The following is a 27,788-nucleotide window of genomic DNA, read 5'->3' on the forward strand; positions in this document are numbered from 1 at the left end:
ACGAGATGTGGTCACTTACCACCAGACTCGTGGACCATGTAGAGAACAAACTCATCTGCTTTATTCTCAACCTGGAGACACAGACAGTCAGAAACATGGCAATCACATCTGAGAAACTAGTGTGTGTGTATTGTGTGAGTGTGTGTAAAAACATGTGTGTATAACTCACTCTGAACTTTTGTAGCAGCAGGTTGAGGACCTGTAGTGTTGTCATGGAGCTGTTGACTCGGACGTTAGTGACCGACCCGAACGCTGGAGTAAATACTGATGTCTGGAGAGAACACATGCACGAGCGCACACACGCACACACAAACACACACACATACATAGCAAATATATACATTGAAAAGGGCAGTGCACCCAAAACTGATCTTTGAGGAACAATATAATTTACATTTACATTTCAGTAATTTAGCAGACTCTGCTATCCAGAGAAACTTACAGTTAGTGCATTCATTTAAAGGCAACTAGGTGAGACCTCCACATATCACAGTCATAGTAAGTAAAAAAAAAATCATAAATAAAGCAGATATCAGCCAAGTCAGTGCTAGTAAGAAAAGACAAGTGCGAGTGTTGGTGGGATTAATCAAGATACTTTTTGAAGAGGTAGGTTTTCAGATATTTTATGAAAAAGGGCATATACAACTTTGGAGTCACCAGTAATGTCACGTTCTGACCTGTAAAGGTGTTATTTGTTAGTGTTTAGTATGGTCAGGACGTGGCAGGGGGTATTTTGTTTATATGTTTCGGGGATTGTTAGTCTATGTGTATAGACAAGGGGTGTTTGCTTAGAGTGGTCTAGAGTTTTGGTATATGTTCTATGTTAGGGCATTTTCTATGTTTATTCTAGTCACTCTGTTTCTATATGCAGTTTTGTTCTTGACCTTCAATTGTAAGCAGCGGCTCCTCGTTGCTTCTGATTGAAGGTCCTATAATTAGGGGTTTGTTTGTATTGTGGATTGTGGGTAGTTGTATTCTGTTTTGTGCTTATCACCTGACAGAACTGTTAGTGTCGTTTCCGTTAATTGTATACGTGTTTCATTTGTTTCTCCTTCTTCAATATTAAAAAAGAAGATGAGTATACACTTCCCTGTTGCGTCTTGGTCCTCCACACACGACACGCGTTACAAGTAAGCACAGCTATGTGTGTGTACATATGCATGTGTTACCTTGTGGTTATAGAAGTGTCCATTGATGGAGAATCTGTGTGAGCGTAAGTGCTGCAGGTCAGAGTGTCCGTGTGTCTTTGACCTTCTGGTGACCCCCATGAAGGAGGCATCACTCCTGGTCCGCAGCAGCTGGGGGACCTCCTCATCGTCCTCCTCTAGACTACCTGAGGGAGAGAACAAAGAATTAGAACTTCCACTTCCTTCTGCTCCTCCTCCTTACCTTCATCATCCTCCTCCCCCTCATACTCCAACTCAAAAGTAATGTTTATACAGTGTCTGTACAGGCCGTAATACATTTATTGTATTTATAGATATGTACAGGACCTTCGGAAAGTATTCAGACCCCTTGACTTTTTCCACATTTTGTTATGTTACAGCCTTATTCTAAAATTGATGAAATAAATGTTTTTCCTCAGCAATCTACATACAACACCCCATAATGACAAAGCAAAACAGGTTTTTAGAAATGTTAGCAAATTTATTTAAAAAAAATAACAGAAATACCGTATTTACATAAGTATTCAGACCCATTGCTATGAGACTCAAAATTGAGCTCTGGTGTATCCTGTTTACATTGATCATCCTTGAGATGAGGGCACACACCTGTCTATACAGTATAAGGTCCCACAGTTGACAGCACATGTCAGAGCAAAACCCAAGCCATGAGGCTGAAGGACTTGTACGTAGAGCTCTGGGACAGGATTGTGTTGAAGTACAGATCTGGGGAAGGGTAACAAAACATTTCTGCAGGTCCCCAAGAACACAGTGGCCTCCGTCACTCTTAAATGGAAGAAGTTTGGAACCACCAAGACTCTTCCTAGAGCTGGCCGCCTGGCCAAACTGAGCAATTGGGGGAGAAGGGCTTTGGTCAGGGAGGTGACCAAGAATCCAATGGTCACTCTGACAGAGCTCCAGAGTTCCTCTGTGGAGGTGGGAGAAACTTCCAGAAGGACAACCATCTGTGCCGCACACCACAATCAGGCCTTTATGGTAGAGTGGCCAGACGGAAGCCACTCCTCAGTAAAAGGCACATGCCAGCACGCTTGGAGTTTGCCAAAAGGCACCTATAGACTCTCAGACCATGAGAAACAAGATTCGCTGGTCTGATGAAACCAAGATTAAACTCTTTTGCCTGAATGTGTCACGTCTGGAGAAAACCTGGCACCATCCCTACGGTGAAGCATTGTGGTGGCGGCATCATGCTTTGGGGATATTTTTCAGGGGTAAGGACTGGGAGACTAGTCAGGATCGAGGGAAAGATGAACAGAGCAAAGTACAGAGAGATCCTTGATGAAAAGCTGCTCCAGAGTTCTCATGACCTCAGACTGGGGTGAAGGTTCACCTTCCAACAGGACAACGACCCTAAGCACACAGCCAAAACAATGCAGGAGTGGCTTCGGGACAAGTCTCTGAATGTCCTTGAGTGGCCCAGCCAGAGCCCGGACTTGAACACGATCAAACATCTCTGGAGAGACCTGAAAATAGTTGTGCAGCAACGCTCCCCATCCAACCTGACAGATCTTGAGAGGATCTGCAGAGAAGAATGGGAGAAACTCCCCAAATCAGGTGTGCCAAGCTTGTAGCCTCATACCCAAGAAGACTCAAGGCTGTAATCGCTGCTACAGGTGCTTCAACAAAGTACTGAGTAAAGAGTCTGAATACTTAAGTAAATGTGATATATTCTAAAAAGCAGTTTTTGATTTGTCATTATAGGGTATTGTGTGTAGATTGATGTGGGAAAAAAACAATTGAATCAATTTTAGAATAAGGCTGTAACGTGGAAAATGTCAAATGTGGAAAAAGTCATGGAGTCTGAATACAATCCAAAGCTCAAATATTTATTGTGGAAAAAATATGATATATGTACGTATTTATGTATTTATAACAGTTTCCTAATCAATGCTATTTTTTTCAAGTGGGTATCCCCTCCCAGCTGGAAGTGCACATGGCAACATATCTAAAGCTGTAATCCCTGCTCAGGTGTCTCTGTGTTTGTCTGCACATGTGCTGTAGCAGGTGGGTATACTGAAGATTTAATTATAGAGTAATACGACAGGTGACAGGATTGATAGAGCAGGATTACACGTGTGTGTGTGTGTGTGTGTTGACTGTCTGGATGTCGGCCCACCACCTCAAGCTTAACCTCGACCAGATGGAGTTGCTCTTCCTCCCGGGAAGGCCTGCCCACTCAAAGACCTCTCCATCACGGTTGATAACACCACAGTGTCCCCCTCCCAGAGTGCAAAGAATCTTGGCGTGACCCTGGACAAAACCCTGGCGTGACCCTGGACAAAACCCTGTCGTTCTCTGGAAACATCAAGCAGTGACTCCCTCCTGCAGGTTAATGCCCAGAGTACGACCCTACCTCACATAGTAAGCGGCGTAGGTCCTAATCCAGGCACTTGTCATCTCCCGTCTGGACTGCTGCAGCTCACTATTGGCTGGGCTCCCCGCTTGTGCCATCAAACCCCTGCAATTTATCCAGAATGCTGCAGCCCGCCTGGTGTTCAACCTTCCAAAGTTTTCCCATGTCACACGCTCCTCCGCACACTCCAATGGCTTCCAGTCAAAGCTCGCATCCCCTACAAGACCATGGTACTTGCCTATGGTGCGGCAAGAGGAGCTGTCCCTCCCTACCATCAGGCTATGCTCAAAACCTACACCCCAACCCGATCACTCTGTTCTGCCACCTCTGGTCTCTTGGCCCTCCCAACCCAGCGGGGGGTCAGCTCCCGCTCAGCCCAGTCCAAGCTCTTTTCTGTCCGGGCACCCCAATGGTGGAACCAGCTTCCCCCTGAAGCTAGGACAGCAGAGTCCCTGCCCATCTTCTGAAAACAACTGAAACCCTACCTCTTCAAAGAGTATCTTAAATAATCCCACAGCAACCCCCTCACACCCCCTTCACACACTGACCTCCCCACCCACCCCTCAAAAAGACTCACTGTTGACTTATTGTATTTGTTGTTGCTCTGACTGCTGATAACTACTTATTGAGGACAAACATACTTATGCCTGTGATATGTGGTTGTCTGACTTAGCTACACTATGTGACCAAAAGTATGTGGACACCTACTAGTCGAACATCTCATTCCAAAATCATGGGCATTAATATGGAGTTGGTCCTCCTTTGCTGCTATAACAGCCTCCACTCTTCTGGGAAGGCTTTCCACTAGATGTTGGAACATTGCTGCGGGGACTTGCTTCCATTCAGCCACAAGAGCATCAGTGAGGTCGGGAACTGATGTTGGGCAATTAGGCCTGGCTCGCAGTCAGTGTTCCAATTCATCCCAAAGGTGTTCGATGGGGTTGAGGTCAGGGCTCTGTGCAGGCCAGTCAAGTTCTTCCACACCGATCTCGACAAACCATTTTTGTATGGACCTCACTTTGTGCACGGGGGCATTGTCATGCTGAAACAGGAAAGGGCCTTCTCCAAACTGTTGCCACAAAGTTGGAAGCACAGAAGCGTCTAGAATGTAATTGTATGCTGTAGTTTTAAGATTTCCCTTCACTGGAACACTGGAGCCTGAAAAATGAAAAACAGCCCCAGACCATTATTCCTCCTTCACCAAACTTTACAGTTGGCACTATGCATTTGGGAAGGTAGCGTTCTCCTGGCATCCGCCAAACCCAGATTCATTCGTCGGACTGCCAGATGGTGATGAGTGATTCATCACTCCAGAGAACGTGTTTCCACTGCCCCAGAGTCCAATGGCGGCGAGCTTTACACCACTCCAGCCGACTCTTGGCATTGCGCTTGGTGATCTTAGACTTGTGTGCGGCTGCTCGGCCATGGAAACCCCTTTCATGAAGTTCCCGACGAACAGTTCTTGTGCTGACATTGCTTCCGGAGGCAGTTTGGAACTCGGTAGTAAGTGATGAAAGCAAGGACAGATGATTTTTACGCACTACGTGCTTCAGCACTCGGCAGTCCTGTTCTGCGAGCTTGTGTGGCCTATCACTTAGTGGCTGAGCCGTTGTTTCTCCTTCACAATAACAGCACTTACAGTTGAACGGGCCAGCTCTAGCAGGGAAGATATGTCACGAACTGACTTGTTGGAAAGGTGGCATCCTATGACTGTGCCACGTTGAAAGTCACTGAGCTCTTCAGTAAGGCCATTCTACTGCCAATGTCTGTCTATGGAGATTGCATAGCTTGGTCCTCGATTTTATACACCTGTCAGCAACGGGTGTGGCTGAAATAGCAGAATCCACTAATTTGAAGCGGTGCCCACATACTTTTGTATATAGTGTATCTTAAGATGAATGCACTAACTGTAAGTCGCTCTGAATAAGAGCGTCTGCTAAATGACTAAAATGTAAATGTCTGTCCGTGTGTCTGTACTTACAGGTCAAGGCAGGGTCAGTAGCTCTGTCGGGTATGTTGTTGTTAGATTCTGTCTGCTTTGGAAGAACCTGGGATCTCTCATTCCTACAAACACAAATTATTGACATAACTGATTGGCACTCACATAGGCTTAGTGCATTTGTGTGTGTGTGTGTGTGTGTGTACCTGTTGACTCCTCCGTAGTGGAGTCTCTCGTTGTCGTCGTGCATCTGCAGTCTGATTGGTCGCCGCAGACCCCAGTAGATATTCAACAACCCCTCGACGACCAGCGCTTCCTCCTCCTACACACACACACACACACACACACACACACACACATGGTGTGTCTATATAAAACGTGCTGCCTCATGCTCTGCTCATACTCTCACTCAATCACACACGGTGGCTCTTTGGACCAGCTACAGGTCTGTCAGTCTCAGAGTGGATTTTTACTGTCAGTGCAGCAAGCAGAGATTTTACTGCACTTCATCACAGATGAGCTCATCTCCAATATCGTTGCTCAAATATTCAGCTAGGTCTAAAATTTGAGGATATGTTTCAGGTTGTGCGCTACTGGTGTAGAAGTCAGGTGCAGGAGAGCAGAGAGTTGTGATCAGGCGCACACTTTATTTGGCAGAAGCAACAACAGACGGACGCAACTGCGTCAACAAAACCTCCAGCCAATGGCAAAAGAGAAAAGAGCGACAACAGTCACAATGATGCAAATGTTTAACAATTAAACATACTTTTGGTTAAACACGGTACCCGGGGAAAAACCAGCCTGGCACGTCACACAGAACACGTAACAAAACAATTCCACACAAAGACATGGGGGGAACAGAGGGAATATATATGTAGTGTGATTAGGGAAACCAGGTGTGCGGGGAAACAAGACAAAACACATGGAACAATGAGAAGTGGAGCGGCGATGGCTAGAAGACCGGTGACGTCGACCGCCGAACGCCGCCCGAACAAGGAGAGGAGCCGACTTCGGCGGAAGTCGTGGCAATATGGTACTTTTACCACTGGTCAAATGTTATTTTGTTTAGACAGAAAATGTAGCTGGTTTAAAGTATAATTGCTTTTTCTGGCATTAAGTATTATTCTTTTTTTTTTTTAAATATAATTTATATGTGCACAAAATATTTTTGGGGATTCCCTTTATACCATATTGACACAGTAGTATAAAAGGTGGGATGTCACCATAGAAAATGTCATAGATCCTACTATCCATGTGAGTTTTCCAACATACGTAGATGTTGGAATATAGAATGGTAATGGTAAGGAAAAAGACACACGTGAGTCCTCGCGACTCATTGATACTATCATTCCTCTAATTTAGTAATTGTCTTACAAACACAACACACAGATCTCTAACCCTCCTGTCTCTACTGTCTCTCCTCTGTAATATGAAGCATAGATGGCTGCTTCCGTCCCTACCTCACCTCCCCACCATCACTGAGACCTTGGAGGTCCCGGCCCACCAAGCCCAGTCATTCTCCCAGTCTCCATCCCAGTGCTCCCAGTCCCTGGAGGGGTATATAACCAGTATCCAGGCCCTGGCCAGACCAGTGGCTCACCCTAGCTGTGGCCCCGTAAGGCTCCAGAGGATGGCTGTTCTCCAAGTCCCAGATGAAACACTCTGTCTCAGCTTCGCTGCCCCGCGCCATCCGTACTAGAATCACCAGCCCCATCACCCCCACAGGCCAAGCCCTAGAGCAGCTATCAGGCATGCAGGCTGGGGAGGGAGAGGGAATGTGCGGGTAGAGACCCCATGGAATGGCTGTATAGACAAACACACACACAAACAAAGACTAGGGGCTCTATTCAATCAGGTCCGCTTTAGCCGACATTGCTTGCTCGCTTGCTTTTGGTGGTGTTGGAGGTGGAACTGCGTTAGAGCTGTCAAATCTACAAGTGACTCCTGGCATTATCCCTAAAGCGGACATTGCTATTTGCTGCACTGAGTCACAATAAGAGAATTCAACATACAGCTTTGTGCTTAAGTTTGAACACTGGAATGTGAGATGTAATCTAAACCTCGATTAGGCTGATCTACTGTTTATATCAATGAATTGGTGAGGGCACTAAAACAGTCTGCAGCACTGAAGTCAAATGTCTACTGTTTGCTGATGATCCCCAACCAAGGAGGGTCTACAGCATCACCTAGATCTTCTGCACAGATTCTGTCAGACCAGGGCCCCAACAGTAAATCTCAGTAAAACAAAAATAATCGTGTTCCAAAAAAGGTAGTTGCCAGGACCATTAAAACAAATTTAATCTAGACACTGTTGCCCCAGAGCACACTATACTTACCTCGGACTAAACATCAGCACCACAGGTAACTTTCACAAAGCTGTGAACAATCTGAGAGACAACGCAAGAAAGGCTTTCTACGCCAACAAAAGGAACATAAAATTCGACATCCCAAATAGGATCTGGCTACAAATACTTGAGTCAGTTATAGAACCCATTGCCATTTATGGTTGTGAGGTCTGGGGTCCGCTCACCAACCAAGAATTCACAAAATGGGACAAACACCAAATTGAGATTCAATCTGCAAAAACATCCTCCGAGTACAACGTAAAACGCCAGCAGAATTAGGCCGATACCAGAAAAGAGCCGTTAAATTCTACAACCACCTAAAAGGAAGCGATTCCCAAACATCCATAACAAACCATCACCTACAGAGAGATAAACGTAGAGAAGAGTCCCCTAAGCAAGCTGGTCCTGGGGCTCTGTTCAAACACAAACAGACCCCACCGGTCTAAATTTGCAAAAATGCCTAAAAATCTCTTTTTGCTTTGTCACTATGGGGTATTGTGTGTAGATTGATGAGGGAAAAAACTATTTAATACATTTTAGAATAAGGCTGTAACGTAACAAAATGTGGAAAAAGTCAAGGGGTCTGAATACTTTGTGAATGCACTGTAAATCCTCATTATTTCATAAGCCGGTCATACCAAGGATCATTTAGCTATTTTATTTAGAATCTTATGACCCCTGTTGGTACAATATATATACACTGCTCAAAGAAATTAAGGGAACACTGAAACAACACAATGTAACTCCAAGTCAATCACACTTCTGTGAAATCAAACTGTCCACTTAGGAAGCAACACTGATTGACAATACATTTCACATGCTGTTGTGCAAATGGAATAGACAACAGGTGGAAATTATAGGCAATTAGCAAGACACCCCCAATAAAGGTGTGGTTCTGCAGGTGGTGACCACAGACCACTTCTCAGTTCCTATGCTTCCTGGCTGATGTTTTGGTCACTTTTGAATGCTGGCGGTGCTTTCACTCTAGTGGTAGCATGAGACGGAGTCTACAACCCACACAAGTGACTCAGGTAGTGCAGCTCATCCAGGATGGCACATCAATGCGAGCTGTGGCAAGAAGGTTTGCTGTGTCTGTCAGCGTAGTGTCCAGAGCATGGAGGCGCTACCAGGAGACAGGCCAGTACATCAGGAGACGTGGAGGAGGCCGTAGGAGGGCAACAACCCAGCAGCAGGACTGCTACCTCCGCCTTTGTGCAAGGAGGAGCAGGAGGAGCACTGCCAGAGCCCTGCAAAATGACCTCCAGCAGGCCACAAATGTGCATGTGTCTGCTTAAACAGACTCCATGAGGGTGGTATGAGGGCCCGACGTCCACAGGTGGGGGTTGTGCTTACAGCCCAACACCGTGCAGGACGTTTGGCATTTGCCAGAGAACACCAAGATTGGCAAATTCGCCACTGGCGCCCTGTGCTCTTCACAGATGAAAGCAGGTTGACACTGAGCACGTGACAGACGTGACAGAGTCTGGAGACGCCGTGGAGAACGTTCTGCTGCCTGCAACATCCTCCAGCATGACCGGTTTGGCGGTGGGTCAGTCATGGTGTGGGGTGGCATTTCTTTGGTGGGCCGCACAGCCCTCCATGTGCTCGCCAGAGGTAGCCTGACTGCCATTAGGTACCGAGATGAGATCCTCAGACTCCTGGCTTCAGACCCCTGGCCCCTTGGCCCTGGCTTCCTCCTAATGCAAGACAATGCTAGACCTCATGTGGCTGGAGTGTGTCAGCAGTTCCTGCAAGAGGAAGGCATTGATGCTATGGACTGGCCCACCCGTTCCCCAGACCTGAATCCAATTGAGCACATCTGGGACATCATGTCTCGCTCCATCCACCAACGCCACGTTGTACCACAGACTGTCCAGGAGTTCGCGGATGCTTTAGTCCAGGTCTGGGAGGAGATCCCTCAGGAGACCATCCGCCACCTCATCAGGAGCATGCCCGTGCGTTGTAGGGAAGTCATACAGGCACGTGGAGGGCACACACACTACTGAGCCTCATTTTGACTTGTTTTAAGGACATTACATCAAAGTTGGATCAGCCTGTAGTGTGGTTTTCCACTTTAATTTTGAGTGTGACTCCAAATCCAGACCTCCATGGGTTGATAAATTGGATTTCCATTGATTATTTTTGTGTGATTTTGTTGTCAGCACATTCAACTATGTAAAGAAAAAAGTACTTAATAAGATTATTTCATTCATTCAGATCTAGGATGTGTTATTTTAGTGTTCCCTTTATTTTTTGAGCAGGATATATATATATACATACATATATACACACACACACACAAAGTTTTAGAACACCTACTCATTCAAGGGTTTTTCTTTATTTTTACTATTTTCTACATTGTAGAACAATAGTGAAGACATCAAAACAATGAAATAACACATATGGAATCATGTAGTAACCAAAAAAGTGTTAAACAAATCAAAATATATTTTATCTTTGAGATTCTTCAAATAGCCACCTGAGAATCTTCAAATAGCCATCTTTGCCTTGATGACAGCTTTGCACACATGGAATTCTCTCAACCAGCTTCATGAGGTGGTCACCTGGAATACATTTCAACAGGTGTGCCTTCTTAAAGGTTAATTTGTGGAATACGTTTCCCTCTTAATGTCTTTGAGCCAATCAGTTGTGTTGTGACAAGGTAGGGGTGGTATACAGAAGATATATTTGGTAAAATACCAAGTCCATATCATGGCAAGAATAGCTCAAATAAGCAAAGAGAAACACCAGTCCATCATTACTTTAAGACATGAAGGTCAGTCAACACGGACATTTTCAAGAACTTTGAAAGTTTCTTCAATTGCAGTTTCAAAAACCATCAATCGTTATGATGAAACTGGCTCTCATGAGGACCGTGTCATGACTTTCCCTCTTGAGTGAGGATCATAGGTGCCAGATCAGCCCACCCCACCCCCTCTCTCCCACCAGAGTTTTATGACTTAACTGTTTAACCTCTATGGGCTAGGTGGGACGAATTCGTCCCACCTACGTAACAGCCACTTGCAGCCTGTGGCGCGATTTTCAAAACCTTAAAAATCCTATTACTTCAATTTCTCAAACATATGACTATTTTACAGCTATTTAAAGACAAGACTCTCGTTAATCTAACCACACTGTCCGATTTCAAAAAGGCTTTACAACGAAAGCAAAACATTAGATTATGTCAGCAGAGTACCAAGCCAGAAATAATCAGACACCCATTTTTCAAGCCAGCATATAATGTCACCAAAACCCAGAAGACAGCTAAATGCAGCACTCACCTTTGATGATCTTCATCAGATGACAACCCTAGGACATTATGTTATACAATACATGCATGTTTTGTTCAATCAAGTTCATATTTATATCAAAAACCAGCTTTTTACATTAGCATGTGACGTTCAGAACTAGCATACCCCCGCAAACTTCCGGGGAATTCGCTAACATTTTACTAAATTACTCACGATAAACGTTCACAAAAAGCATAACAATTATTTTAAGAATTATAGATACAGACCTCCTCTATGCACTCGATATGTCCGATTTTAAAATAGCTTTTTGGTGAAAGCACATTTTGCAATATTCTATGTACATAGCCCAGGCATCACGGGCTCGCTATTTAGACACCCGGCAAGTTTAGCACTCACCATAATCATATTTACTATTATAAAAGTTTGATTACCTTTTGTTGTCTTCGTCAGAATGCACACCCAGGACTGCTACTTCAATAACAAATGTTGGTTTGGTCCAAAATAATCCATCGTTATATCCGAATAGCGGCGTTTTGTTTGTGTGTTCCAGACACTATCCGAAATGGTAAAGAAGTGTCGCGCGCATGGCGCAATTCGTGACAATAAAATTCTAAATATTCCATTACCGTACTTTCGAAGCATGTCAACCGCTGTTTAAAATCAATTTTTACGCCATTTTTCTCGTAGAAAAGCGATAATATTCCGACAGGGAATCTCCTTTTCGGCAAACAGAGGAAAAAAATCACAAAGGCGGGGGCGGTCGGGTCACGCGCATAAGCCCAGAGTCCCTTGATCGGCCACTTGAGAAAGGCGATAATGTGTTTCAGCCTGGGGCTGGAATGACGACATTGTTTTTTCCCGGGCTCTGAGCGCCTATGGACGACGTGGGAAGTGTCACGTTAGAGCAGAGATCCTTAGTAAAAGATAGAGATGGAAAAGAAGTTCAAGAAATGGTCAGACAGGCCACTTCCTGTAAAGGAATCTCTCAGGTTTTGACCTGCCATTTGAGTTCTGTTATACTCACAGACACCATTCAAACAGTTTTAGAAACTTTAGGGTGTTTTCTATCCATATGTAATAAGTATATGCATATTCTAGTTACTGGGTAGGAGTGGTAACCAGATTAAATCGGGTATGTTTTTTATCCAGCCGTGTCAATACTGCCCCCTAGCCCTAACAGGTTAAAACCTCTCTAAGATAGGGGGCAGTATTTTCACGGCCGGATGAAAAACGTACCCAAATTAAACGGCCTACTACTCGGGCCCAGGAACTAGAATATGCATATTATTAGTCGATTTGGATAGAAAACACTCTGAAGTTTCTAAAACTGTTTGAATGATGTCTGTGAGTATAACAGCACTCATATGGCAGGCAAAAACCTGAGAAAAATCTAACCAGGAAGTGAGAATTCTGGTGCTTGTAGTCCTTTCAAGTCATTGCCTATCAAACACACAGTGACTTAGGGTTCATTTTGCACTTCCTAAGGCTTCCACTAGATGTCAACAGTCTTTGGAAAGTTGTTTGAGGCGTCTATGATGAACAGAGAGCGAACAGAGGCAAGTTGGAAGTTGTTGACTCAGGAAGGTACTGGCCTTCATTGGCGCGCGTTCACATGAGAGTTAGCTGTGTTCCAAAACGTTTTTCAAGACAATAGAATCGTCCGGTTGGAATATTATTGAAGTTCTAAGTGATAAAGGCCCTAAAGATTGATGCTATACAACGTTTGACATGTTTGAACGAACGTAAATAGAACTTTTTAAACTTTTCGTCGTGATAGTTTCCGTGCTTCCTACACTTGGAGTAGCTAACTGAACGCGCTAACAACAAGGAGCTATTTGGAAATAAATTATGGAGTTTATCGAACAAAACAACATTTATTGTGGACCTGGGATGCCTGGAAGTGCCATCTGATGAAGATCATCAAAGGTAAGTGAATATTTGTAATGCTATTTATGATTTTAGATGACTCCAAAATGGCGGGTATCTGTATTGCCTAGTGTATTTTTCTGAGCGCAGTACTCAGATTATTGGAAAGTGTGCTTTCCTCGTGAAGCTTTTCTGAAATCTGTCACAGCGTTTGCATAAAGGAGATGTTCATCTATAATTCTTTGAATAACAGTTTAATATTTTATTAACGTTTATGGTGAGTATTTTTGTAAATTGTTGTGCTGATCCACCGGCAGTATTGGAGGCAAATTATTTTCTGAACATCACGCGCCAATGTAAAATGTGGTTTATGGATATAAATATGAACTTGATCGAACAAAAAATGCATGTATTGTGTAACATGATGTCCTAGGAGTGTCATCTGATGAAGATCGTCAAAGGTTAGTGCATAATTTTAGCTGGTTTTCTGGTTTTTGTGACGCCTGTCCTTGCTAGGAAAATGGCTGTGTGGTTTTTCTTGTGTTGGAACTGTCCTAACATAATCTACATTTATGCTTTCGCCATAAAGCCTTTTTGAAATTGGACAATGTGGTTACATTAAGGAGACGTGTACCTTTAAAATGGTGTAAAATAGTCCTTTGTTTGAGAAATTTGAATTATGACATTTTGTGGTTTTGAATGTGGCGCTCTGATTTTTCACTGGCTGTTGAATAGTGTGAACCGTGGGTGGAACGCTAGCATCCCACCTGCCCAAGAGAGGTTAATACCTTGCAGGAACTCTCTCCCACTCTGCAGAAATGGAGTTGAAAATCCCTTTGTTACAACAGAGAGAGATTTTGTAGTACTGTAACATCCAAGATTGGATAATGAAACAATATTTCTGTAATCTAAACATTTGGAATGGTTCGTGGGTATTTAAAGAATAATCATCTCCAACGTTTATTGTTTTGTGATATTATGAAAGACATTATAATGTAAACATTGTAACTTTAAGAGCTTTAACAATATATATATGTCAGAGTTACATCTAAATGTTGTAAAACTTATATGATTAAATATGAAACTATTTGTGATAAGATAAAATGTAATTTTAGTCTGCTAAATGAGAAGTTGTATTTTCATATAAACCTGGGCCTAGTCAAGCATAAAACCCCTCGTGACGAAATTCACATCAGACCAAGTAGGCGGACGGTAAGCCGGACGTCACGAATGGTTAGACAATAGAGACCAGAAAAACGTGGAGCGGTGGCTGCATGTTGAAATGGTAGGAATTTAAATCTCTAGAGACCAGACAGCGTGAAGTGGTGGCTACGCGGCTGAGAAATGGTTTAAAACGAAAGACCAGTGTGACCAACAGCATGAGCTGAAAGGTACGAAATGGTTAGAAACTCTGAAACTCTCTCTCGAAGAAGACTACACAGGAACATTCAGTCTGCAGCTGTTTAAGTACTTTAGTCTAGTAAACTCCACCAAGGACCACCGTGTGTTACTTTGAAGGATCCATTCTAACGAACACTTCCAGAATGAAGATCCATTCTAACAGACACTCCGAGACCAAGAAGCTATGACTACAAAGGACATGGTGAACTCTGGTGGACAACCAGGGACTTACACAACCAGAGACTTTCTGATGAACTACTCTCCACAGACTGATCAAGTGATTATAACAGAGTGAGATGACAAAGACATACAAGCGTAAATATGTACATTGCATTTCTAAATCCGAATGAGCAGTTGTTAGGGTGCTAAATATCCATATTTACGATGAGCATATTATTCAATTGTATGTACGATAGTGTAACTATTGTACAAATATTGTGTAACAAGCCATCATATCGGGAAGGTCCACTAGAGACTTTTCATTGCATCATGTTAGTAACCAATGTATAATCTATCCTGTGTGTGTGTTTATGTGATTATTGATTAGTTAGTAAATAAATAATTAAGCCAATTAAGCCAATGTTCAGAATGAGACTGAAATAGGAGCAAACGACTGATGGATGACGGATAGTATATCGAGATATTCTGATATTTTTTGTTAATTCGGGAAACGGTAACTTTTCCTTTGGTGCCCCAGATTACTACTTAATTAATTATTATATGATTAATTTAATTGTCTAATAATTGAACATGGTATATAATTATTTTATAAAATAATCGTCATCGCATTAATGGTACCAACGTCACGACAACCGCCACAGGAATGGAAGACCCAGAGTTACCTCTGCTGCAGAGGGTAAGTTAACAGCCTCAGAAATTGCAGCCCAAATAAATGCTTCACACAGTTCAAGTAACAGACACATCTCAACGTCAACTGTTCAGAGGAGACTGTGTGAATCAATCCTTCATGATCGAATTGCTGCAAAGAAACCACTACTAACGGACACCAATAATAAGACGAGACTTTCTTGGGCCAAGAAACACAGCAATGGACATTAAACCGGTGGAAATTTGTCCTTTGATCTGGAGTCCAATTTTTGGTTCCAACTGGGTGTGGGTGAACGGATGATCTCCACATGTGTATTTCCCACCATGAAGCATGGAGGAGGAGGTGTTATGGTGTGGGGGTGCTTTGCTGATGACACTGTCTGTGATTTATTTATAACTCAAATACACACTTAACCAGCATGGCTACCACAACATTCTGCAGTGATATGCCATCCCATCTGGTTTTGGCTTAGTGGGACTATCATTTGTTTTTCAACATGACAATGACCCAACACAGCTTCAGGCTGTGTAAGGGCTATTTTACCAAGAAGGAAAGTGATGGAGTGCTGCATCAGATGACCTGGCCTTCACAATCCCCCGACCTCAATCAAACTGAGATGGTTTGGGATGAGTCGGACCGCAGAGTGAAGAAAAAGCAGCCAACAAGTGCTCAGCATATGTGGGAACTCCTTCAAGACTGTTGGAAAAGCAGTCCAGGTGAAGCTGGTTGAGAGAATGCCAAGAGTGTGCAAAGCTGTCATCAAGGCAAAGGGAGGCTATTTGAAGAATCTCAAATATCAAATATATTTAGATTATCACTTTTTTGGTTACTACATGAATCCATATGTGCTATTTCATAGTGTTGATGCCCTCACTATTATTCTACAATATAGAAAAAATGTCAAAATAAAGAAGAACCCTTCAATGAGTAAATGTTATAAAACCTTTGACCGGTAGTGTATATATTTGATGAAATATGCTATAAATATGTTTGATGTCTTCTGTGCCCATATGAATAACCCCTATGATGTAACTGGAATGATGAGATAGATGTTCTTCTTCTATCTTTTTGTTTTATTATTTCTCTGCCATACTGTGTTCGATCTTGTCTAGCCATCTTGTCTCAAGAGGACCACAATGGAAATAAGTCCCAGACTTTATTGTGCATTATCCTCAATGATTTTATTCATGTGCATATATGGCTTTTTCAAGTTTTATGTGTGCTTGTTTTTTAAAATGGTCGAATTAATAAACTAAACTAAACTGTTATTAGCCCATAGAAAGTCATTGAATAACATACTCATACATGAAGAAAAAAAATCTAAAGGAAGTATATTTTGAAGTGTCTGTCCTATATCTGAGAGATATAAGAAAGCTCAGGAAAAAAGTCCTATGACACTTTTGAGGGTCGTAGAGTAAAACGGAGAACACCATCATGAACACCATCGTGAGAGTCATCTCTCATCGTGAGTCTCAACTTTCCTTAGGGTTATGTTGGTGTGTAGCCCAAACAATTTGGACGCTACAGACAAATGTTGGCACATCGGCAGTACCGACTTCAGACAAGTCTCGTGACTCTTAGTTTGTAGCCCAAACCATTTGGATGCTACAGATGTTTGTGACAATCAGCTCTGTAGCGCTGCCAAATTCCACCCCAAATGCGGAAGGCAGACATCTGTGGATGCGGTGAATTAAGACGCAGCCAATGGAAAGATATCTCTAGTTTAAACAGACAGATTTTGATTGGGATTTTTTTATTATGCCCACTGATGGGTTCTGACTGGGACTGGATTGAGCTGGTCTGGACTGAACTAGATGTCGTGACACTCAATTGTGACACTATACTTGATATATATGTATTACTATGCAGGGACTCGGGTCTTACTGGACTAATGTTTACAATCTGTGGAGTTTAATTTAAAAGATGATTCTATTTTGTAATAAAATACTTTTGCAACACACCAAGATGGCGCCGACAATGGTCGCCCTTTTGCTAGCTCCAGCCAACGTTGCAGTCTTTTGTTTATTTCAGAGTTATTTTTTACTTTATTTGATCAGAAAGTTTATAGTACTATTTCTTATCACTGACAAGCACTTCTGAACATCAGATCGGAGATTACTCACCATAAATGTAACTTTCCGGAGCTGGATCATCTGTCTAGACTACCCAAAGCATTTCCATTTATCACTGGAGCTCTTTTATCAAAAAGATGCTGCCTGAGGAGGGGAAGGCGAGCTAGAGTTCTAGTCCGATTAAGGGAAAGGGCAAACCACCCTCTGCTTCCTAGGGTTGCTAATGTACAGAACATTTTAGTCATTTAGCAGACGCTCTTATCCAGAGCAACTAGGGTTAAGTGCCTTGCACAGGCAGATTTTTGTTGGTGTGTTTTCTTTAACCTTAATTTAACTATGCAAGTCAGTTAAGAACAAATTCTTATTTTCAATGACGGCCTACCAAAAGGCAGAAGGCCTCCTATGTGGAAGGGGGCTGGTATTAAAAACAAAAATAAATTAAATAAAAATAAAGGACAAAACACACATCATGACAAGAGAGACAACACTACATAAAGAAAGACCTAAGACAACAACATAGCATGGCAGCAACACATGACAACACAGCATGGCAGCAACACAACAACATGGTAGCAGCACAACATGGTAGAAGCACAACATGGCAGCAGCACAGAGTACAACCATTATTGGGCACAGACAACAGCACAAAGGGCAAGAAGGTAGAGACAACAATACATCATACAAAGCAGCCACAACTGTCAGTAAGAGTGTCCCTAATTGAGTCTGAATTAAGAGATTGAGATAAAACTGTCCAGTTTGAGTGTTTGTTGCAGCTCGTTCCAGTCGCTAGCTGCAACGAACTGAAAAGATGAGCGACCCAGGGATGTGTGTGCTTTGGGGACCATTAACAGAACGGGTGTTGTATATGGAGCATGAGGGCTGCAGTAGATACCTCAATAGGGGGGAGTGAGGCCTAAGAGGGTTTTATACATGAGCATCAACCAGTGGGTCTTGCGACGGATATACAGAAATGACCAGTTTACTGAAGAGTGTAGAGTGCAGTGATGTGTCCTATAAGGAACACTAATGTCAAATCTGATTGCTGAATGGTAAAGAACATCTAGCCACTCGAGAGCACCCTGACCTGCCAATCTATAAATTACGTTGGCGTAATCTAGCATGGGTAGGATGGTCATCTGAATCAGGCTTAGTTTGGCAGCTGGGGTGAAACAGGAGCGATTACGATAGAGGAAACCAAGTCTAGATTTAACTTTAGTTTGCAGCTTTGATATGTGCTGAGAGAAGGACAGTGTACAGATTAGCTATATTCCCAAGTACTTGTATGAGGTGACTACTTCAAGCTTTAAACCCTCAGAGGTAGTAATCACACCTGCGGGGAGAGGGTCATTCTTCTTACCAAACCAGAAAGCTTTGTTGGGCATTTAACCTGTTTGGGATAGGGGGCAGTATTTTCACGTCCGGATAAAAAACGTACCCGATTTAATCTGGTTACCACTCCTACCCAGTAACTAGAATATGCATATACTTATTACATATGGATAGAAAACACCCTAAAGTTTCTAAAACTGTTTGAATGGTGTCTGTGAGTATAACAGAACTCATTTGGCAGGCAAAAACCTGAGAAGGTTTCATCCAGGAAGTGGCCTGTCTGACAAGGTGTTGTTGTTCTTGCTTCTGTTTATTGAAGAGTCAGGATCTTAGCTGTAACGTGACATTTCCTAGGGCTCCAACAGGCTCTCGGAGCCCGGGAAAAACCTGAACGATGACGAGGCAGCCTCAGGCTGAAACACATAATCGCCTTTGCCAAGTGGCCCATCAGAGGACAATGGAATTAGGCGCGTGCCCGATTCGACCCAGTGATTTATTTTCCTTCGGCTGTTTATCCAATTGCAGATTCCCGGTCGGAATATTATCGCTTTTTTACGAGAAAAATGGCATAAAAATTGATTTTAAACAGCGGTTGACATGCTTCGAAGTACGGTAATGAAATATTTAGAAATCTTTTGTCACGAAATGCGCCGTGCGCGCGACCGTTATTTACCATTGGGATAGTGTCTGGGACGCACGAACAAAACGTCGCTGTTGGAACATAACTATGGATTATTTTGGACCAAACCTACATTTGTTATTGAAGTAGAAGTCCTGGGAGTGCATTCTGACGAAGAACAGGAAAGGTAAGACCATTTTTCTTATAGTAAATCTGATATTGGTGAGTGCTAAACCCTGTGATGCCGGGCTATGTACTTAGAATATTGCAAAATGTGCTTTCACCGAAAAGCTATTTTAAAATCGGACATATCGAGTGCATAGAGGAGTAATGTATCTATAATTCTTAAAATAATTGTTATGCTTTTTGTGAACGTTTATCGTGAGTAATTTAGTAAATTGTTAGTAAATTCGCCGGAAGTTTGCGGGGGGTATGCTAGTTCTGAACGTCACATGCTAATGTAAAAAGCTGTTTTTTGATATAAATATGAACTTCATTGAACAAAACATGCATGTATTGTATAACATAATGTCCTAGGTGTGTCATCTGATGAAGATCATCAAAGGTTAGTGCTGCATTTAGCTGTCTTCTGGGTTTTTGTGACATTATATGCTAGCTTGAAAAATGGGTGTCTGATTATTTCTGGCTTGGTACTCTGCTGACATAATCTAATGTTTTGCTTTCGTTGTAAAGCCTTTTTGAAATCGGACAGTGTGGTTAGATTAACGAGAGTCTTGTCTTTAAATAGCTGTAAAATAGTCATATGTTTGAGAAATTGAAGTAATAGGATTTTTAAGGTATTTGAAAATCGCGCCACAGGCTTCAACTGGCTGTTACGTAGGTGGGACGAATTCGTCCCGCCTAGCCCATAGAGGTTAACACAAAATCCGGGGAGTAGCCAGCTGAGTATAAGACTGTATCATCTGCATATGGATGAGAGAGCTGGATGAGAGTGCTTCCTACTATCTGAGCATGTTGTTGATGTAAATTGAGAAGAGCGTGGTTCCTAGGATCGAGCCCTGGGGTACACCCTCGGTGACAGGCAGTGGCTGAGACAGCAGATGTTCTGACTTTATACACTGCACTCTTTGAGAGAGGTAGTTAGCAAACCAGGCCAAAGAACCCTCAGAGACACCAATACTCCTTAGCCGGCCCACAAGAATGGAATGGTCTACCGTATCAAAAGCTTTGGCCAAGTCAATAAAAATAGCAGCATAACATTGCTTGGAATCAAAGGCAATGGTGACATCATTGAGGACCTTTTAAGGTTGCAGTGACACATCCATAAACTGAGCGGAAACCAGATTGCATACCAGAGAGAATACTCTAGACATCAAGAAAGTCAGTCAGTTGATTATTGACAAGTTCTTAGACACTTTTGATAAAAAGGGCAAAATAGAAATAGGCCTATAACAGTTAGGATCAGCTTGATATCCCCCTTTAAATAAAGGATGAACCGTGGCTGCCTTCCAAGCAATGGGAACCTCCGCAGACAGGAGAGACGGGTTAAAAAGGTCAGAGAAAGGCTTGGCGATGATAGGGGCAGCAACCTTAAAGAAGAAAGGGTCTAAACCATCTGACCCAGATGTTTTTTTGGGGTCAAGTTTAACGAGCTCCTTTAGCACCTCGGACTCAGTGACTGCCTGCAGGGAGAAACTTTGTAGTGGGGCAGGGGAAAAAGAGGGAGGGGCATCAGGGCTAGTCGCATTAGAAGGGGTGGGAGATGAGGAAATGTTGGACAGGCAAGGCGGCATGGCTGAGTCAAATAGGAATCATAACTTAATGAAGTGGTGATTAAAGAGCTCAGACTTATGCTTCTTGTCAGTAACAACCACATCATCAACTTTAAGGGACATGGACAGCTGTGAGGAGGAGGGTTTATTCTCCAGGTCTTTAACTGTTTTTCAGAACTTCTTGGGGTTAGACCCACAGAGAGAGAACTGCTCCTGAAAGTTACTAACGTTGGCCTTCCGGAAAGCCTGAGTGCACTTATTTCTCATTTGCCTGAACGAGAGCCAGTCAGCCTGAGTATGCGTGTGCCGAGCCTTTCGCCAAATGCAATTCTTGAGGTGGAGTAACTCTGCAAGATCACGGTCGAACCAGGGGCTGAACCTGTTTTTATGGGGGCGTGTTTGTTAACAATACCATTGAAAATATTAAAAAAGAAGATCCAAGCGTCTTTGACAGAGGGGATCAAACCGATTCTATACCAATTTACAGAGGCCAGGTCATGAAGGAAGGCTTGCTCATTAAAGTTTTTTACCAAGCGTCTATGACAAATCAGGACAGGTCGTTTCACTGAGCAGCCATTACGAACACAGGCTGTAAAACAGTGATCCCTAATGTCATTACAGAAAACACCAGACTGATACCCATCAGGAAAATGTGTGACGATAACATCGAGGAGAGTAGCCTTATCTGGGTGTTTGGAGTCATACCTTGTGGGATTGGTAATAATCTGAGAAAGATTTAGGGAGTCCCATTGCTTTAGAATTTAGTCAGGTGGTTTAAGCATGTCCCAGTTTAGGTCACCTAGCAGGACAAATTCAGACCTAGTTTAAGGGGCCAGGAGAGAGTTTAGGGAAGGCAGGGTACAGGCCGGTGCTGATGGAGGACAATAAAACCTAGCAACAGTCAACAAACAGCTATTTGAAGGTTTAATCCTTAAAACCAGCAAATCAAATTGTTTGGGGACAGACTTGCTGCAGACAACCGAGCACTGAAGGTGATCCTCGGTAAAGATTGCCACTCCCTAACGTTTTGAAGATCTGTCTTGCTGAAAAAGGTTATAACTAGAAAGGTTAACATCAGTATTCAAAACACTCTTCCTTAACCATTTCTCAGTAATGACCAACACATCTGGATTGGAGCTGTGAACCCACCCTTTCAATTTATCCATTTTAGGTAATAAGCTTCTAGAGTTAAAGTACAGAAAACCAATACTTTTACAAGAGCAGAAATCAGTGACGCAGAAGTCAGAATTGGTGCTAGCAACAGTAGATGGGCCAAGGTGTACATGCACATTTCCAGATATCATCAACAGTAATATATTCAAGGCACAGCAGAGGACAGGGAGAGCTCTGCACTATTGATATATGACATTTGAATGTGCATTAGATGGCAACACAATCCTATTGTACAGCAACCAGCAGGGGTAGCTACAGCCATAAACTTCAGCTTGATGGATCTCTTCCATGCCTTGAACCTTCAGTGTGACAGTGGCTCTGACCAGAAACAACCCTTAATCCCTAGCCCTAGTCCTATAGCCCTAGCAATTACCTCTACCCCTCCTCCATTGCCAGCAAGCAAACCTTGTCATGGGATGTCATAATTACTGTAAAAGCAACACATGATGATCAAATGAATTAACAATATTTAATTACCTTCATAGCTTTAAAATAAGCTCAACCAGCATAAAGCTACCAGAACATGTAGTTAGAATGATATGCTACTTTTGCAACACTGCTCACACACTAAGTGGGTCTGATAATGCACAATGGGCATGTAGACAGACAGACAGACAGACAGACAGACAGACAGACAGACAGACAGACAGACAGACAGGAAGTTAATTACTACTGTCAATATAAATGAGTCTACTGGTACTTTTACTACCATCAACAATGTATGTAGGGCAATATAACTACATCACCTGACAACTGTTCAGGTCATATGAGCTTAAAGTAACAATGCACCCATGCTCAATAACACACATGCACATGACGCATGCACTCACGGACCCACCCATGCATGCACGCTAACAAACACACACACACACACACACACACACACACACACACACACACACACACACACACACACACACACACACACACACACACACACACACACACACACACACACACACACACACACACACACACACACACAAAACCGGTTTACCTGGCAAGGAATCCAACTACAGGTCCTTACGAAAATGATTTCAGTGTTTGAGACTGTGGCGAACCATGACTATTGGACGTACAGTGCCTTGAGAAAGTATTCTTATACCTGTATTCCACTTTTTGTTTGTGTGACAGCCTGAACTCAAAGTTCTGGCTGAGTGCCCCAGCCAAAGCCTAGACTTGAGTCCCATGGAAAATCTGTGGAAAGACTTTCTGTTCACTGCCACTCCCTGGGGTGGTAGGTAGCCTAGTGGTTAGAGCATTGGGCCAGCAAACAAAACGTTGCTGGATTGAATCCCTGAGCTGACAAGGTAAAAATCTGTTGTTCTGCCCCTGAACAAGGCAGTTAACCCACTGTTCCCCAGTAGGCTGTCAATGTAAATAAGAATTTGTTCTTAACTGACTTGCCTAGTTAAATAAAGGTTAAATAAAAAAATCCAACTCAACAGAGCTTGATGAAATTTACATGGGAGAAAATCCCCAAATCCAGACATGCAAAGCGGACACAGGCATACATAAAATGACTCAAAGCTGTAATCACTGCCAAAGGTGCAAAGTATTTCATTTTTAATATATTTGCAAAAATGTCTAAAAACATGTTTTTTCCCTCACTGTACCCACCCATCCCCCACGCCACCTGCTGACCAACAAGAAGCACCTTGGTTACCCCAGTCACTAGCACCTGACGACCTGTTGAATCTAACCAAAACTGAGCTATTGGAAGCAGAGTTTATTGTGGCTCACACATTCTTGCAATGTGAAATCTCAACCACAGCCAGCAACAACAAATGGACCCCATTCAGTATTCCTCAAAGATATCGCGGGCCTTTGTCAGCAATGCTGAATGTGCTGTTGGCACTGAAACAACATTTTGGGGGCATGTACAGCAATGTGAAAAAAATCGTTCTCCACCCCGAAGAAAGTATTCAATAAACACAGACTCTGAGCACAGAGCATGTTACAATGTTACAATCAATGAAAAGCCCAGCTTGTCCAGCTGACATTTGAGAGGGACCTGACAAGTATATTTTGGCAGGAAGGAGAATGCAATCAAAAACTTCTCATGAGTATCAACACAGCATCGAGGAGGCTGCAACTCTTCTAAATGGTAAGCTACCACCTTTATTGCCCTGGCCGCAATGCCAGAATAATTTTTTCATTGGTTTTCCCTCGTGTAAGCCTACTACTGGTGGTTTGGCAAAATATTGTCCGGAATCTACTGAGACGGCCTACAGTCCGGAACCTACTGAGACGGCCTACAGTCCGGAACCTACTGAGACGGCCTACAGTCCAGAACCTACTGAGACGGACCTCAGCCCGGAGCCTCCAGCGACGCTCCTCAGCCCGGAGCCTCCAGCGACGCTCCCCAGTCCGGAGCCGCCAGCGACGCTCCCCAGTCCGGAGCCTCCAGCGACGCTCCTCAGTCCGGAGCCTCCAGCGACGCTCCTCAGTCCGGAGCCTCCAGCGACGCTCCTCAGCCCGGAGCCTCCAGCGGCGGTCCGCAGCCCGGAGCCTTCAGCGGCGGTCCGCAGCCCTCAGCGGCAGCTTGGAGCTCAGAACCTTCAGTGGTGGCCTGTAGCCGAGAACGTTCAGCGGCGGCCTGCAGCCCAGAACCTCCAGCGGCGGTCTGCAGCACGGAGCCTTCAGCGGCGGCTTGCAGCCCAGAACCTTCAGCGGTGGCCTGTAGCCCAGAACGTTCAGCGGCGGCCTGCAGCCCAGAACCTCCAGCGGCGGTCTGCAGCACAGAGCTTCCAGTAATGATCTACAGTCTGATTCCTCTGATAACGATCCACGGTCCGGTGTTACAGAAGCGGAGGGATCTGCAGGCGAAACGGGGGTTACGCCCTGAACCGGAGCCACCTCCGCTGCTGGAGGATTGGAGGGATAGTAAGGTTCTGGGTTTAGCACTAGAGCCGCAATAGACATTTGTCACCCTCCCTACCCTCCCTTTGTGTTTTGTGGTTGTTTTTTTATTTTATTTTTTGCATTCGGAGTCTGCACCTTTGGGGGGAGGTACTGTCACGTCCTGACCCTTTTAAGATGTCATTTTCTATAGTAGAGTAGGTCAGGGTGTGACAGGGGGTGTTTTGGGGTGGTTTTCTTGTTATCTATGTTGTTTTTCTAGGTTTCTATTTCTATGTCGGGGTTGTTGGGATGATCTCCAATTAGAGACAGCCGGTTCTCATTGTCTCTAATTGGCGATCATATTTATGTAGGGGGTTTTTCCATTTGTGTTTGTGGGTTGTTCATTTTTGAGTAGTGTTATTTTCTCTGCGTCACGGTTTGTTGTTTTGTTGTTATAAGTATTTTGGTGTATTGCAAACGTTTCACGGAATATATAAATATGTGGGACTACAACCATGCTGCGTGTTGGTCTGATCCTTTGAACAGCCGTGACACATTGTCTCGAAAATAATAAGTCAGTACATCCCAATCATTAACAATACAAAAATGTAAACCATTTAGCAATTCCAACACGAAATGAGGAAGCCAGCTATAACTTCCCATTACAAACATCTTTTAGCACTGTCAGCACACAAAATAACCAGTGATTAAAACTTCTATGGGCTACGTGGGACGCTAGCGTTACACACTATCAACAGCCAGTGAAATATCAGGGTGTGAAATCCAAAACAGCAAAAATCTCATAATTTCATTTTCTCAAACAATCAACTATTTTACACCATTTTAAAGATAAACTTCTCGTTAATCTAACCACATTGTCCGATTTCAAAAAGGCTTTACGGCGAAAGCACAAAATTAGATTATGTTAGGACATAAACTTCACAAGAAAAACCACACAGCCATTTTCCAAGCAAGGACATGCATCACAAAAACCAAAAATACAGCTAAAATATTCACAAACCTTTGATGATCTTCATCAGATGGCACTCATAGGACTTCATGTTACACAATACATGTATGTTTTGCTCGATAAAGTTCATATTTATATTAAAAAAAAACATTTTACATTGGCGCGTGATGTTCAGAAAATGTATTCCCACCAAAACTTCCGGTGAATGAGCACATCAATTTACAAAAATTATAGATATACTTCTCCATAATGCAACCGCTGTATCAGATTTTAAAATAGCTTTACGGAGAAAGCACATTTTTCAATATTCTGAGTACATAGCTCAGCCATCAAAGCAAGCTATACAGATACCCGCCAACTTCTGGGCTCAACTAAACTCAGAATTAGTATTATAAATATTCTCTTACCTTTGCTGATCTTTGTCAGAATGCACTCCCAGGACTCCTACTTCCACAAGAAATGTTCTTTTTGTTCGAAATACTCCATATTTATGTCCAAATACCTCCGTTTTGTTTGTGCGTTCAGATCACTATCCAAAGGCATAACGCGCGAGCGTAAATCCAGACACGAAAAGTCAAATAGTTCCATTACCGTTCGTAGAAACATGTCAAACGTTGTTTACAATCAATCCGTAGGGTCTTTTTTAACATAGAACGTCGATAATATTCCAACCGGACAATAGCGTATTCATTACAGAGGAAAAAGAAGGAGCGGCGCGCCAAATGTGCCAGCGCAGTAAACAACTCACTGGTCCCAGGCAGTCCACTCATTGACAGGAGAAGGATGAAACACATTTCTAAAGGCTGTTGACAGCCAATGGAAGCCTTAGGAAGTGCAACGTGACCCCACAGACACTGTAGTTTCGATAGGGATTCAAAAGAAGAACTACAATTCTCAGATTTCCCACTTCCTGGATGGATTTTTCTCAGGTTTTTGCCTGCCATATGAGTTCTGTTATACTCACAGACATCATTCAAACAGTTCTAGAAACCTCAGAGTGTTGTCTATCCAAATCTACTAATAATATGCAAATATTTGACTCTGGGCCCGAGTATTAGGCAGTTTACTCTGGGCACGCTTTTCATCCAAACATGAAAATACTGCCCCCTATACCTTAAAAAGTTAAGTTCAAATCCAACAATGTTTCACACACATTATATCAAAGAGATTAATAGCAACAGCATCTGTGCCATTCAACAGATGATGATCATTTGAAAATGAAATCCTTCCTCCGGTCCTTCTTTATGAAATGCGCAATGGCAAGGTCTTGTAGTTTGTCCTTTGATTTTCTATCTGAGAGTAGTACTCTCGGTTGAGATCAAAGCCAAGACTGACTGGTGGTGTTCCTGGAGTAAGTCTTGATCCGTTTCAGGGCGGAGAATATCCTTTCAACTGAGGCAGTGGACACAAGAATTGTCAAGACCAGACAGATAAGCAGATACAGTTGGTAGATACTCTTACTCAGCCGCTTCTAACTTCTGGAGAAAGTGGAGAAGACCGGCTGGGCTCCTACCTTCGAAGTCAGAGTTGGAGTACATCACTGTGTGAGTTTAGTTTTGAGCCACGGTAGATCAAAGTTGGGCCAGATTTCTAGATTTCCTCGAGACTTGAGAATGCAGTATTTTATCATTGTGAGAAAGAGCTTCTCTGTGCTGCTGCTCGTTAAGCCGAAGGTCTACTCGTGTTTTTGAACTCACCGTATCTCACAGGTGTGAAGTTGAGTCTTGGTGGCACAGAGCTGACTTCATAAAACTTTCTAGGTCTTTGAAACCAGTACTGGCCCAGGTTGACATCTTGTCAGTGCTGAAGAGTAGACAATAATCCCAGCAGTGCAGCTTGTTGGTCTGCTCACACCCAGTCATCCACGGTGTTGCCTCCCCCTC

General features: G+C 43.2%; 1 protein-coding gene across 3 annotated transcripts in view; it reads right to left on the reverse strand.

Annotated features, from left to right (window-relative positions):
• The window catches only part of rassf4a (Ras association domain family member 4a), a 99,838-nt gene that overhangs the window by 13,557 nt on the left and 58,493 nt on the right, over window positions 1–27,788 (reverse strand). For all 3 annotated transcript variants that reach the window (XM_014153928.2, XM_045700419.1, NM_001140606.2), the window contains 5 exon segments: window positions 5,680–5,795; window positions 5,516–5,598; window positions 1,170–1,333; window positions 170–271; window positions 20–71 (listed from right to left, as the gene is read on the reverse strand). In XM_014153928.2, the coding sequence (XP_014009403.1) occupies window positions 20–71; window positions 170–271; window positions 1,170–1,333; window positions 5,516–5,598; window positions 5,680–5,795 (517 nt within the window).

This window comes from Salmo salar, chromosome ssa18, assembly GCF_905237065.1.
Source record: "Salmo salar chromosome ssa18, Ssal_v3.1, whole genome shotgun sequence".
Classification (NCBI taxonomy): Eukaryota; Metazoa; Chordata; class Actinopteri; order Salmoniformes; family Salmonidae; genus Salmo; species Salmo salar.